Below are 14,197 nucleotides of genomic sequence, written 5' to 3' on the forward strand. Positions count from 1 at the left end.
TGCAAACAACAACAAACACAAGCAAGCACAAACATAAAATAAAATAAGCTCGAAAGGAGATGAAAATAGGAGGAATGAATAGTATATGATTTTATGGGAATTTAGGAAAAAGAATAACTTGAATCAGAGCTTGGATGGGTGAGATATTATAGATATAAGATTCGACTCAGCCCTCCGGCACTCGAGAGCTTGACGGAGGTAGACCTAAGTACCTCCCTGCTAAGTAGGGTTCCCGTGTCCGGGTGGCTACCATGCTTGGCAACTCGGTTCAGACTACTGGGTGAACAGGTACTTGGCTGGACGATGGAAGGGTCCTCTACGGATCAGGTTAGAGGCTCCAGCAAGGTGCCCGGATTACTAGGGATCTTAACTAACCTCTTTCCTAGTAACAACCCGAGTAAATCTTATCCCTTACTTGTAACCCACGCCTCCTGATCTATATAAAGGGAACGTGGGGAGGCCTATAGGGAATCTGAAGAATTTATCTCACATCAGCCCAACTCTGCACTCATTGTAAACACCACCAGAAACCCGGATTCCATACCGAACAAGTGTTACGTACATTGCGGTCCAAACTTGTCTAGCCCTTGCCTTTTCATGTTACCATCACACTCTGGACTCCGAGATTGCTGCCAAATCATCACAGCATTTGTGATCTCTCTGTTTCGCAAATCATAGCGCATCTCCTTGCCCAGAGCACCGTGGCTGCAGAGCTGCACCTCCCGGTTCTAGATTAGCCGGAAGATCTGTGAGACTCATCAGGGAATTCGCCCTTCACAGATTGACAACTGCACCCACCAGCGTCTTCCCTGTACACAGATTAAAGACCTCCCCGGCAAGCGGCACATGCCAGGTTCAACCTGAGCTGGAAGCTCCACGACTGCCGCGGCAAGGTTGTTGCCCAGGACGGTGCGCTCTCTGGGCTTCTGCTGGTCGCCTCCACTCGTCCGTCCGGGTGCTGAGTGGCGGCGTCGGTGCAGCGGGCTCTGCGGCAGAAGCTCGCCGCCGGCCACGCCCTCCGTGTTCCCAGTTCTGACCCTGACGAGGACGACCGGAGCCTCTACGCGGCGGCAGTGGCACACCCTGCTCGCAGGAGCCGCGCCCGCGTTGCGGATAGGCTCGTGGTGGCTAGCTGCTGCCAATTCCACGTGCGCGGGCGGCGGGCAGCCTCCGGTCGCCGCGCGGCACCGGGAGAAGCACCAGGCCTCGCCGGCCGGTCTGGTGCGGCGTTTCAACGAACATGTCTGGCTGCGGTCGCGCACCCTGCCGGTCGCCATCGCTGCCGAAGCGAGCAAGCCGGTGCTTCTCCCGTGTTCCGAGCCACCGCGCACCGCGGCCACCGGCAAGCTGCCGCGACTCCGTGAGCCCCTGACAAGGATGACGCTCCCCTGCAACGCTTCGATCTCGACCGCACACATCACATCGGACGGACCGTACGAGCCCAGGGGGCGGACGGTATTTGAAATACCGTCCACCCGGTCGGCATTGCAAACACCGTCCACCCTTTGGGGCGTCCTCCTCCGCGGCTCGCCGGAGCGCCGCCGCGCTCAGGGCGTCCCTAGCTTCCGTCCCCTTCCTCGTGAGCGCCATGGAGCCTCTCCTTCTTGCATCTAGCCGCCGCCGCCACTCTCCTGCGGCACCTGGTGTTGTGGAGGCGGACGTGACCGGCTCCTGGCCGCCCCTGGCCGGCGGGCCGGCATGGCGCGCAGATCGATCTCTCATGACCTCGGCTCCGGGCGCTCATCCTCTCGGCGCCCTCGCCTCGCGCCAGCCTCTTGCATGCGCATCGACCTGCAGGGCCACGACGAGTATCTATCCTAGTATGGCACTAGGGCCTCTCGGTTGCAGGAATAGGCGTCGCACGGCAAGGACGACGGTGGCTGTCGCATGCAGCAGCGAAATCTGAACCATGTTATCGCTGGTAATGGCAATGGATCAGAGAGCAATCTCGTTCAAATTCATATCCATTTGTTAATCAAGAAATGCTACGGCCGTTGCTGACTTGCTGTGTTGAAGACCAAGGATGAATCTGACAGATCTCGTCAAGAATAAATGGCACAGTCGTTGTGCTTTGTAGAAAGCAGTGCCCTCTGAATCTTAATTTTGGAAGAGAGAAATGACAGGAGAGTGCAATTTGAATGTTCAATGAAGCAGCATGTTTGGATGTGACTATGTGAGCAAATATCCTGGAAATTTGCAGGATTCTGAATCAATCATGGAAGAGAGAAATGACAGAAGCAAATGTCCGAGTCCTCCATGATGTACAGGCTTCCGGCTTCTGCTTCCCCGCCGCGTCAGGATACCTTCGCCGACGCCTGCCCGCCACCAAGAGACGAGAGCAGGCGAGCAGGCTTCCGGCCTCTGCTTCCCCCTGCGCACGGCCTCTGGACCTGGACGACTCGATCCGTCAGAGGTCAGAGCTTGAAGATGAAAACGTCTCCTGCGATGGGACCGCAGAAGCCTGATCGGACGGTCGCTAGCCACCCAGGGACCGGACGGTATCTGAAATACCGTCCACCCCCGGTGTCGCGGCCGCTTGATGCACCCGCTCGCCGGAGCGTTGCCGCGCCCCGGCCGTCCCTGGCGCTCCTCCCCGTGATCCTGGCAGCTCCATGACGCTGCATCTTGCACGCAGCAAGGGTGATCGAACGACGACGACGACCCCAGGGGTCTGGGAAAATTGAAGACCGCCTCCTCTGCTTCATGCCGCACGCCGTGGCTGGCCAGAGCGCCGCCGCAGTCCGGCCATATCCTGGCTGCGTCTCTATTCGTCGTCTATTGCTCCTTGATGCTACGCGACCGCCTCAATTCTGCACCTGCCTGCACCGTCTGCCCAGAGCACCGTGGCTGCAGAGCTGCACCGGGACAAACACTAGGCCTCGCCGGATGCCGGTGCGGCGTTTCTACGAACATGTATGGCCGCGCTCGCACCACCCCACCGGCCGCCGATGCGGGCAAGCCACCGAACCACCACGGCCACCGGCCAGGGCGTCCAGCTGCGGCTTGCCCCCAACGAGGAATCACCTGCAACGCGTCTAATCTCAGCCGCGCACGTCGCATCAGACGGACGGTAGGCACCGAGGGGGTGGACCGTCCAACCGCGGTCCGTATCGCAAGCACCGTCCACCCTTTCCCTTTGGGGCGTCCTCCTCCGCGGCTCGTCGGAGCGCCGCCGCCGCGCTCAGGGCTTCCCTCGCTTCCGTCCATTTCCTCGTGAGCGTCTGGGAGCCTTGCCCTCTTGCATCTAGCCGCTGCCACCCTCCTAGTGGGAGAGGGGGCGACCGCGACCGGGTGCTGGGCGCCGCGCGACGCGGCGACAGCCGGCATGGCTCACGCACCGTGCTCTCTCAAGACGCCAGCTCCTCTTCTTCACTACAACCCATGTCACGCCCGCCGGGCATGCGCCGCCTGCAGTCCCGGCCGTCAGTAGCCATCTATCTGAACTCTGAACAACACTCCGTCCGTCCCGGTGTGCTCATCCTCTCGCCGTCCTCGCCGCGCGTGCGCAGCCACCAGGGGCCGCGCGCCCTCGTTTGGTTGCACGGCGAGAACGATGGTGGAACGTCCGTGTCTTGTTGCCGTGCATCTCTTGGTACATGGCTTCCACAGAACAAGGAAATAGGTGATGATATTGATACATCTTCAAGTTGTGAGGCACATGTAATGCCTAAAGCAATGGCGTAGTACAAGCTAGCGAGGACCAGGGTTAACTTTACCAATACGAAAAAAACGATCGCCGATAAATGTGTTTATCAGATTTTTCGAAAAAAATTTAGAAAAAAAATCTCTCAAACTATACCCAAAATAATCTAGATTATCTCCAAACAATCTAATATGAAAAACAAGGCATCACAATGCTTAGGAATGAGAAGATATGTAGCTGTAAGGGGTGAGTACGGATTCAAAATTACCGAGAATTTTTATCAAACTGGTCACCACCGATAAACGCGATTATCGGTTTTCTCGAAAAAATTTCGCTGAGAAATTTTTCCCTAGCGAGGACACACGAGGCTCAATGACGACCCGCTTGACTAGGCAGATTCCACTTCATCTGATTTCCCTTCGTTCGTCTGATTTCATATACGCTGGTTTCTTTGGGGTCGGCAACTCTTGCTTGCCATTTAGCATCTCAAGAACATCCGCAATGGAGGGCCGGTCTTTCCTGTTATGCTGAATGCACAGCAGTCCTACCTGCACCCACCTTCTAATCTCCATTCCCGGAGACCCGTCAATCAATGACGGATCAAACAACTCCTCTGTTAGTCCTGCTTCCCAAGCCTCCCAAGCCTGAAACCACAAAAGAGTTTATATGCATTATCTATATATAGAGGACTACTAGCAGCATATAGATGTATTACCGTAATGATTAAGAAATAACAAGTGTTTACTTCAAAAAAAAAAGAAATAACAAGTGATAACACATATATACAGTGGCTTTTGCAGTATAAATGTATAGATGCATATATGCGACTGCATAGCAGACACTTACCCATTTATATACATGGAGCAAGCCGCAGTCGCCTCGAGGTTTAGATCTGCACATGCTGCGGCTAATGGTCTCCAGGAGGATGGCACCAAAAGCAAATATATCGTTCTTCATTGATACAATACCACGCATAGCGTATTCTGGAGCCATATATGCACTGAATGGTCAAAGAAAAATGGAACCTCAGCAAAGAAAAATTATGGAAAATTAAACAAAAGGAAAAAAGAAAAATCAACATTCATGAAATGTACTTAGGGAAATATTTGTGTGGAATAACATCTCACACTGTGCCTGCTATGAGACTCTCAGTGATCTCATCATTCAACACCATAGAGAACTCAAAATCAATATTCTTAGGATTCATATCACAATCCAAGAGGATGTTGCTTGGTTTCAGATCTCTATGGACAATGTGCTGTTCATGTAGGTAATGTATGCCCTGGGCTACCTGCTCAAGTATCCGGGAGACGGAAGGCCAATCAAGCAGGGACTCTGCAAAAATTGTAACAAAAGCACCCAGAAGAAACTACTAGGTTATAATATTCAATAAATTTAATTAAGAGAATATTTGGCCAAGAGGTAAAAACTATGATGTATATTTGAGTAGTGGAAACTTGCCATGGATTTTTGTGTACAAGGTTCCATTCGGCACATATTCTTCGACCCAAAATAAGACTCTTTCTTTAGCTGGACGAATTTTGTGTTTCAACAGCCGCATTATCACAGAAGATGATCCAAGTTCATGGCCGTATCCTACAACTTTCACTATGTTTTGGTGTTGAAGCTTTGAAGCCAGGAGAAGTTTTTGATCATATGTACAACACCAGCCTGATAATTTGTGTGGTCTTTTAAATATCTTGATTGCAACCACATTCCCATCAATTAACACACCCTGAAAATTACAAACACGAGGTTACATGATTGACTTGTTAGGGTGGGTTGCAAACAAAAAGTGCATTGCTTGATAGACTTGTTGAACCTGATATGTAGTGTTAGTGTGTTACAACAAGTAAAATTAAAGAATAACTTCTCATCAATTAAAATTTTAATTTCCATATATTTTAGTTTGTGGACTTATGCTAAGGTGTCACTGAAAGCATGGGACATTACCACGGTCTAAAAAATATGAATTTGCTAACTAATATCTACTATTCCATCTTTTTAAAAATGTAAGGAGTTTTTCGGCTCGATGCAGTCTCCATGATTAGCTTTGAGCCTTTGACTGTTAATATCACAGACATTGTATTTGTTCGAGTGCATAAAATTGACTTCATATGAAATACTTCAAATATATGAATCTGATTATAGTAATTCTCTATGGAATAATCTATAAATTCTTAGACTAATTGTTGGTCAGATTAAAAGGTTTGAATCATGGGTTATTGCATGCCCACCTTATAGAAACGAAAAGGAGGGGGTCGTATTATATATTTGTAAAGTATATTGAACTTTATAAGTGCATTGCTTTTCAAAAAAAAACTTTATAAGTGCAGCTCAATAGATCAATCAACTCAAATTTTCTGTGCTCGTCGCATTGTCATCACCATACAGGGAAGATATTGGCAACTCATTAGGAAACTTAATTCAGAATAAGTGAACAATCTGTTTTTGAACATTTGAAAAGGCAAGTTACCTTCGGATGCCAAGAACAGAGAATGTTCTATCACAATCCCATAGGAGTCAAAGTATAGAAGGGTCAGTCACAAACAAGTAAATTTGGTTAAGATTTTAAACCTACATTGGTCGCTAGATTTTAATTGTTTCTAATGTAACTCTTTTGAATTGAAAATGCAATATGCATAATAAAGCAAAAAATTCATGTATTTCGACTATAGTGGATTTTACCAGTGAAACATTGGTAAATGTCTATGAGCATCCATTTTCTGAAGAAAAAAAAAAGTCAAGCTGTGTTGTGATTTGTGAAGCATCATCATCATTCAGTCTGGCAGCGGATAAAAGTAACAGAATGATGGGATCATTGATGTTGCTGTTTTACTGAAAAGTGTCTCATTGCATTAATAAAGGTAAAATATAAAGATGCACAAACTTATTGCAACCCGTTAACCCCTTTATGGCTCTCTTTTTTATGTTTCACTTGCAAATGAGTGATAAGTTCATTGATATAGCCAACAAATTCTGTGCCAGTTCCTTCTTATCAGGTCAAAAATTACTAAAGCCTTTGCACCCGTTATTCAGCATTAGATTTTAGGGTTCCCAAATATGCCAAAGTGACCCATCTTTTGTTCAGTACACAAGAAAACTTATCATACATACCAAAGAGACTAACAATTTGAAATCCATTAGGACTACTATTTCTTCTTTGATGGAATGAATGCATATATAGTCTGGCTTACGAAGCATTGTAATTTATTTTAATTGTAGTACATTTGCAATTAACACTTGGAACAAATATAATTGAACATTCAAACTAGTCTACTTATTATGCTGAACAATGATTCAACATAGTCAACATAATTCAATTACTGCTCCAAACAACTGAACCTAACATTAAAAAAAATCAATGCAATGCTTGAAGTGATTTACCCTAAGACTTACAACGTCTATATTTAATATTTGCATAATGTCTAGTTTAAAGGTTGGAATAGTTCATCGCAATGCATGTGGCTATGTCATGTGTATGTAATACAAAGTTTCTCGTGGGGACATTATTGCTAACAAATTTTAAATATCAAGCATGTTGATGAGTACCTTGTAGACCTTGCACGAGCCACCTTCTCCGATGATGTTCCCGCCATTTATAGCATCCTTTAACTCAGATAAACAGAAGTTTTTTAGGGCTGACATGCATGGAAACAAACCTTTAGTTTAGCTTATGCGACCATGAAGCTGATGTGGTCATAAAATTATTTTGAATAGAGCAGAACCGTACACATGGATAGTTTTGAAAAAGAAAAATAATAAAGTGACAATCATTGGTAACTAGTATAGATAAACTTTACCTATGAACTTGTGCATAGGTAATGACTTTATCTAAGGTAATTATTAAATGTAGTTTTTAGGGTGATTTATGCTGAATTAACCCACTAAAGGACCAAGTTAGCAGAATACCATCTTACCTACTAAAGGAGTAAAGGGGGCATCGTTTCCTGTTAGTACAATGTTCTCCTCACCGTTCAAATCAGACCTGCCATTATTACCATATATTGATAAGAAACTTTATTTTAGATCGGTGAAAACTAAAAAATGATTGATGCCACAAAGCTTGCAAGTTATTATAAGGTTTGTTCATCAACTTCATCCAGTAGTGAATAAAGGATGGAAATGGGAAAATACATAGGTGCATTTGGAAGACTCCAGGGCAAGAAGTGTACATCTTAGAATACATAGGTGTACTTCCGGTCTCTCAGCACTAACAAGCCGTCAAAAGACACTTATAATACAAACAGCCATATGTACCTAGCATCTTCAGTTGATTGAATGTTCGGTGATATATCCGTCAGACCTGGATCCTGAAAGATGAAAAATAATTCAATTATTGTGGTGGCATTGAGAAGCTTTTACTAGGAGATAGACCTGATCACGGGCCACCCGACCCGACAAATCCTACCCAACCTGCCCGAAAAAAAAACCGACCCGACCCGACCAAGTGAAGGGTCGGGTACGGCAGAAATATTTGATTCGAAACTCAAAAAAACCTGATTCAATCCGAAAATTACACACAAAATTGCAGGCCAATCTGACCCAGCCCAAATCCGACCCGACCCGACCCGACCATGTCATGGGCCGGGCATGGGCCAACATTTTTTAACACGAAACCCGAAGTGACCCGACCCGAACCCGACAGATGATCAGGTTTACTAGGAGATATGTGTTGTCACCTGTAATTAATTGGGTAAACTACAAACATAAAAAATAAGAGTTTTTGCTAGATTCTACTCCCTGCATCCTAAAATAAATGCAATTCTAAGACTGAACACGCAAACCAATGTATGTTGTGAAATTACAAAAATACCTCTTGTCTTTTGTAAGAATAATCCGGACACTGTCTTATCTTTTTTATAAGAAGACTCCAGAAACTTTTGTCTTTTATGGTAGTTGAGTCAAAATAACTATTTTTTGTGTGATAAATTTTAAACTCTAAATGTGCAATTGTTTTGGGACCGAGCCTGTAGGTAACTTGGTAAGTTGGTATACCGCTTGCTGCTCCCGGGGCGGAGCATGACCGCCAGCCTGAATAGTCAGCAGCACGATGGTGGTGTGGGCGTTGATGGCGAAGGACGCCAGCATCACTTTGTTCAAGATGTCATCTTTGACCCGGCGCAGCTGCTTGGACAAGTCCCCGACCGCGACGAGGCGCCGGATGGTGGACCTCTCCTGGCAGGCGGTGACCAGCTCGAGGGCACGCTGCAGGGTCTCCTCCAGGTCCTCCAGCGCGCCGGCCATCGCCGGGCTGTCGGCCACCGTCCCCGTCTGCTGCAGCTGAGACAGGATGGCGCTGAACCTAAGCACGCGCCTCGTGATCTCGCGGCAATCCTCCTCGATGTGGCGAGCCCTGTCCATGGCGTCCTTGATCATGAGCCCGATCTTGACGATCCTCTCCACGGTGGCCACCGGATCGGTCATCGATCCTTCCTGCCCCACGCACCTGCACACAAGATCGAGCAGATCAGGTAAGTTCTTGGAACTTTCTGGATCTTTTTTTGTAACTGAATTTTCTGGATCTTCTCCTAGCAACAATCAGAGCAAATAGATCTTCGCACCTCGAGCTTCCTCCTACACTGCAGGACTGAGGAATTGCCGGGCCCTTTATTGACTCGGCAGCAACTCTGCTCCGAGGATGAGTTGCTGAAGCATGGACTTTGTTTTTCTCTGGGCGTGGCGGCGCAGGTGAGCTGAGAATGGAAGAGGGTTTTACTTGTCCGCAAGCATCTCATGGACCCTCACCCACTGACACTGTAGCGTGCATGAAACCGTGTGGAAAGTATGGAGCGGCTATTGATTGTTGGGGATGACTTTTTGTGCTAAGTGCCAACATGAATACACGATTTTGCCAAGTGTATAAAAGTAGAAATCGATGAAGTGACAACAGACAAGAATGAGTCATTCCATCACGTGGTGGAGACCCATGCAAGGTACTGCAGCACCTGTTCAGGGCCCCAAAATTTAAGGGCCTCCAAATCTATTTTTGGTACTATTTTTCCAAACGTGATTAGCAAGAGATTACAAGACGCAATAAATAGTAAAAGAAAAATCTAGAAGGAGAAGGATCTGTACGTGAGATGTGAACTCCTAGCATATCCCGTATATCATGATGCTTTGCTTTCCACTAAGTCTAATAATCGCGAGCGCGACTGGAACTCGCGACGTCGCAGACAACCCTATTCATCTTCTTCGTGGAGCAGCGGCGACCAGACTTGGGGAAGGGGTTGCCGAGACGCCGGTGGTCACCGACGGCCTTAGAAGAGGGGGAGAAGGGGTGGCAGGAAGACCCGCGATGATGCCAGGTTGTGGGTCGATGATCGTTGGCGGCGGGACGCCGCCACTAGGAGTGGCAACTTGTAACCGGTGGATCAGGGATAGGGCGGGGGAGCGACTTTCGTTCGCGTGGGGATGGCATCGGGCGGTGGATCAGCCAGCCGCCCGAGGCAGGGAAGATGACCACGGTGCAGTGAGCGTTGTGAGGCTTCAGCGATGGCTCAGCTCTCAGTCGCTTGCGGAATGAATAGACGACCCCTTTTTCTCCATTAGCGGTTCCACTGGGTGCATTGTTTTAGGGGCTGTTAAACTTTTTACACCACGGCCTCCAATTCCTAGATAAGCCCTGCCCCTTGCACTAGTAGCTTAGAAGTAGACCTGGGCATGGGCCGCCCGACCCGAAGAACCCGGACCGACCCGCCCGAAAAAAACCCGACCCGACCCGGCCCGAGGAACACGGCGGGCGGGTCCGGGCCATGATTTCAGCCCGGTGAAAAATTCGGGTCGGGTGCGGGCTGAAAACTAAACCCGCGGGCCGGCCCGACGGCCCGGTCAAAAAGACACATATGTGATCTGTTATCTTATTTATTTATGCCATTTGCCATTTTATTTTATCACATCTGTGATCTGTGTGAACTATTGTCTGTGGTGCATGTGTTGTACAGTTGTTTTATCAGAATTGTGATGTTCGGATCATGTAATATTTAAATTAGTCATGCCTGTACGTTGTTGCTGCTGGTTTCTGGGATCATGTGGGTGACCGTCGGGTCAGCGGGTCGGCCCGCGGGCCGTCGGGTCGGGCTGCGGGCGGGCTCGGGCCAACATTTTAGGGTTTTCGCCGGGCCACGGGCGGGCTCGGGCCATGAGTTTTTCTACCGGGTTTTTTTCGGCCCGACCCGAACCCGACCCGACCCGAGAAATGCCCAGGTATACTTAGAAGGCAAATATCTCTAGAGAGGTCCCTAGTCTATCCTTGGAAAGTTTGTGGTGGCATCTAATGAGTTATCCCTTTCTAATTGAGAATTATAAGTTTATAAATTTATGACAATTACAAAATATGAATTAAAGTTCCATATTGAAATGCAGTCTGATTCGAAAGTCTCAACCCTAATTTTAAGAATAAAAATATTTCTATAATGCACCTGGAGAGTTGAAACAAATATGTTGGAATTTTTTAGCATGACATCCCCATAAATGAACTCGTGCTTCTGTTCACCTATTTTTTTAGATAAAAGAATATTGAACAATATCATGGCCTCTATATCAGAGAGTTATATCCGGCCCTTATTACAAACCTTGAGAGCTAAACATGAAGCAAATTACAAGCCACAAAGCCTATTACTAAACTGCCACACGTTCCGCGCAAAGATATCCGTCGCCGTCACCTCCAAGGCGCGACATGCATCTGCAATCAAGTCTCTGTCCTCCTCCTTTTGCAAAATCGCCCAAGTCCTGGTAAGATAAGTGGCCCTGAAAAGGATCTGGAGAGCAGTTTGTTTTCGAGTATTATGAAAAATTACATTATTTCTGGATAACCAGATTGAGAAGCGCACATAAACCCGTGAATATAACTTTTTTCTTTTCCCACATAAAACCATGCAGCCACGACCCGAATAAATGCACAATATTATTAGGTTTTGTAAGACCGAAGGTGATAAAAATTATCCTCCAAAGTAACCTAGCCATATGACACCCGAAGAAGAGATGCACAATTGTCGTCATTCATGCAAAAACAATATTGTTTGCTCTCCTTCCAATTACGCTTGGATAAATTATCCTTTGTCAAGATAATCCCATGGTGGAGTAGCCAAATAAAAAATTTTACTTTCAAAGGAATTTTCAATTTCCATACGGGCTTGTTTATGGGTAGAACTCGAACATCTAATAGAGCTGAGTACATAGAGCGAGCTGAAAATTGGCCACTTTTGTGAAGTTGCCAAACTCCGATATCCTTATTATCTTCCAGTTGTATGTTAGCAACGCGATGACCCAAATCCATCCAGTCCCTCAGGTTATTTTCCGTAAGGTGTCTCCTAAACGAGACATTCAAAGGGTCTCCATTAAGTACTTTATGAACGGTAACATGTTTACGATGAACCAGATTGAACAAATTGGGATATTATTGATCTTTAAGGGCCGAGTTCTCCATCCACTTGTCTTCCCAAAATCTGGTTTGTTTCTCATTCTGTACCTTAAACGTCATCCATTTAAGAAACTCTTGTTTTACTGACATAAGCCCTGACCAAAACTGAGAATCACCAGGTTTTTTCTCAACCTGAGTTAGGGTTTTGGATTTAAGGTATTTATTCCTGAGTATCTGTTGCCAAATGCCATCTTCATTAGTAAGTTTGAACAACCATTTACTTAAAAGGCATTTGTTTTGGACTTTTAAATCCATAATTCCCCGTCCACCTTGTTCTTTTGGTCTTCATAATATATCCCATTTAGATAATCTATATTTTCTTTTGTGATCATCCCCTTGCTAGAAGAATCTAGATCTATAAAAATTAAGTTTTTTGAGAGCTTCTTTAGGGACTTCAAAGGAAAAAAACATATAGACAGATAGATTGCTTAAAACTGAGTTTATGAGAGTTAGCCTGCCTCCATAGGAGAGCAACTTGCCTTTCCATGTACTCAATTTATGTTCAAACCTGTCTTCTACGATCTTCCGGTCTTTATTACTTATTCTCTTATAGTGTAACATTATTTCCAAATAAGTTAGAGGAACTTCCGCTACCTGACATCCAAAAATGTTCATGTAGTCAGATTCTACCTCCTTCGCTTCACCAAAGCAGAAGAGTTCACTCTTATGGTAATTTATTTTGAGGCCAGATAACTGCTCAAAGATAGTCAAAATGAGTTTCATGTTCCTGGGTTCATCGAAATTATGATCCATAAAGATAATAGTATCATCGGCATATTGTAGAATTGAAATACCGCCATCTACAAGATGGGGCAAAAGACCCGAAATTTGTCCATCCTACTTTGCTCTAGCAATCATAACTGCTAACATATCTACAACAAGAATAAAGAGCAAAGGAGACAACGGATCGCCTTGTCTAAGTCCCTTTTTAGTCTGGAAAAAATTTCCTATGTCATCATTAACCTTGACCCCAACGCTTCCTTTAGACACAAAGGATTCTATCCATGAGCACCACTTATCAGGGAATCCTTTCATCTTCAGTGTTTGTTGGAGAAAAGACCATTTTACCTTGTTATAGGCTTTCTCGAATTGCAGTTTTAATATTACCCCATTCATCTTATTTTTGTGAAGTTCGTGTAATGTTTCATGTAGGCTGTTCACCTATGCCTAACCAACATTGCCAATATTTTGCTAGCCAGAAAAGGGTGAATATTTTTTATTTTTTAAAAAAGAATATTTTTAAAATAACCCGGTTCAATTTTTTTCACGAGGTAGCGCCCTTTTAATGTCCGCTGGTGTACCACCATTGGAGTCTCGAACTCTTGGACCTTGTCAGTTCTTCTATGTATTCCGTGCTACAGTCACAAGTCATACCAGAATCCTGAAATTTTCAGCATGCCTGTCTGTTTTAACTCTTCACACGAGCTGCTTCTCTAGAGATATACTACACTACTAGCTGGTCAATATTTTTCGTCTCCCTGTTTTGCAAATCACCATAGCGGCTGGAGCGACTCACCATTTTATTTATTTCATTCTCGATTAGCTGAGAGATTTGTGTGCGAGAGAATTAAATGAACTCGGAGGCTTTCGCAGATTCTGAACCCAGGTACCCAGCTCGATGTACTAGATGATTGAGCTGCCCACCGGCTGCTGCGCCTGACGAGGAAGACGCCCCCTGCGACGCTCCCAAACGCGGCCGCACACGTCGCATCGGATGGACGGTATTTTCTTTATTCTTGAGTTGCTGAACTCATGTTCATAGCGACCGCATTGAAATTCATTGATTAATATTTGCTTGAATATTTTTCACAAATATTTCATACAAGTAATTAATGGTCAAAGTATTTTATTGATGATCGTGTTGGTGACTAACTCGACGCTTTCTTTTTACTAGAGGGACTATTGTCATACTGTGGATTGAGCATCTTTTATGGACTCTTTCCTCTCTTTTTTTTGGTTGTGAAGCCACTTTCATTTACTCTAGTATGTCTAGCATCTTGATTCCTTTTTTTCTGCGGTAACCATACTGTTTGTGTGCTTGTATAAATCAAAAATAAAACAAAAAATCACTTGGGCTTTGCTGATGAACAACAGAATTAAAAGCATCTAACCATAGCCACAGGGTCCGGCAT

General features: G+C 45.7%; 1 protein-coding gene across 1 annotated transcript; it reads right to left on the reverse strand.

Annotated features, from left to right (window-relative positions):
* Positions 1-3,794: 3,794 nt before the first annotated feature.
* LOC120686348 (putative receptor-like protein kinase At4g00960) lies at positions 3,795-9,437 on the reverse strand. The gene is made up of 9 exons (XM_039968546.1): positions 9,208-9,437; positions 8,642-9,092; positions 7,904-7,956; positions 7,564-7,631; positions 7,196-7,284; positions 5,105-5,378; positions 4,771-4,978; positions 4,490-4,643; positions 3,795-4,287 (listed from the first exon to the last, which is right to left on the reverse strand). The coding sequence occupies exons 2-9, from the start codon at positions 9,068-9,070 to the stop codon at positions 4,048-4,050; spliced, it is 1,515 nt and encodes a 504-aa protein (XP_039824480.1). The 5' UTR covers positions 9,071-9,092; positions 9,208-9,437; the 3' UTR covers positions 3,795-4,047.
* Between the last annotated feature and the right edge of the window lie 4,760 nt (positions 9,438-14,197).

Source organism: Panicum virgatum, chromosome 8N (assembly GCF_016808335.1).
Source record: "Panicum virgatum strain AP13 chromosome 8N, P.virgatum_v5, whole genome shotgun sequence".
Lineage (NCBI taxonomy): Eukaryota > Viridiplantae > Streptophyta > Magnoliopsida > Poales > Poaceae > Panicum > Panicum virgatum.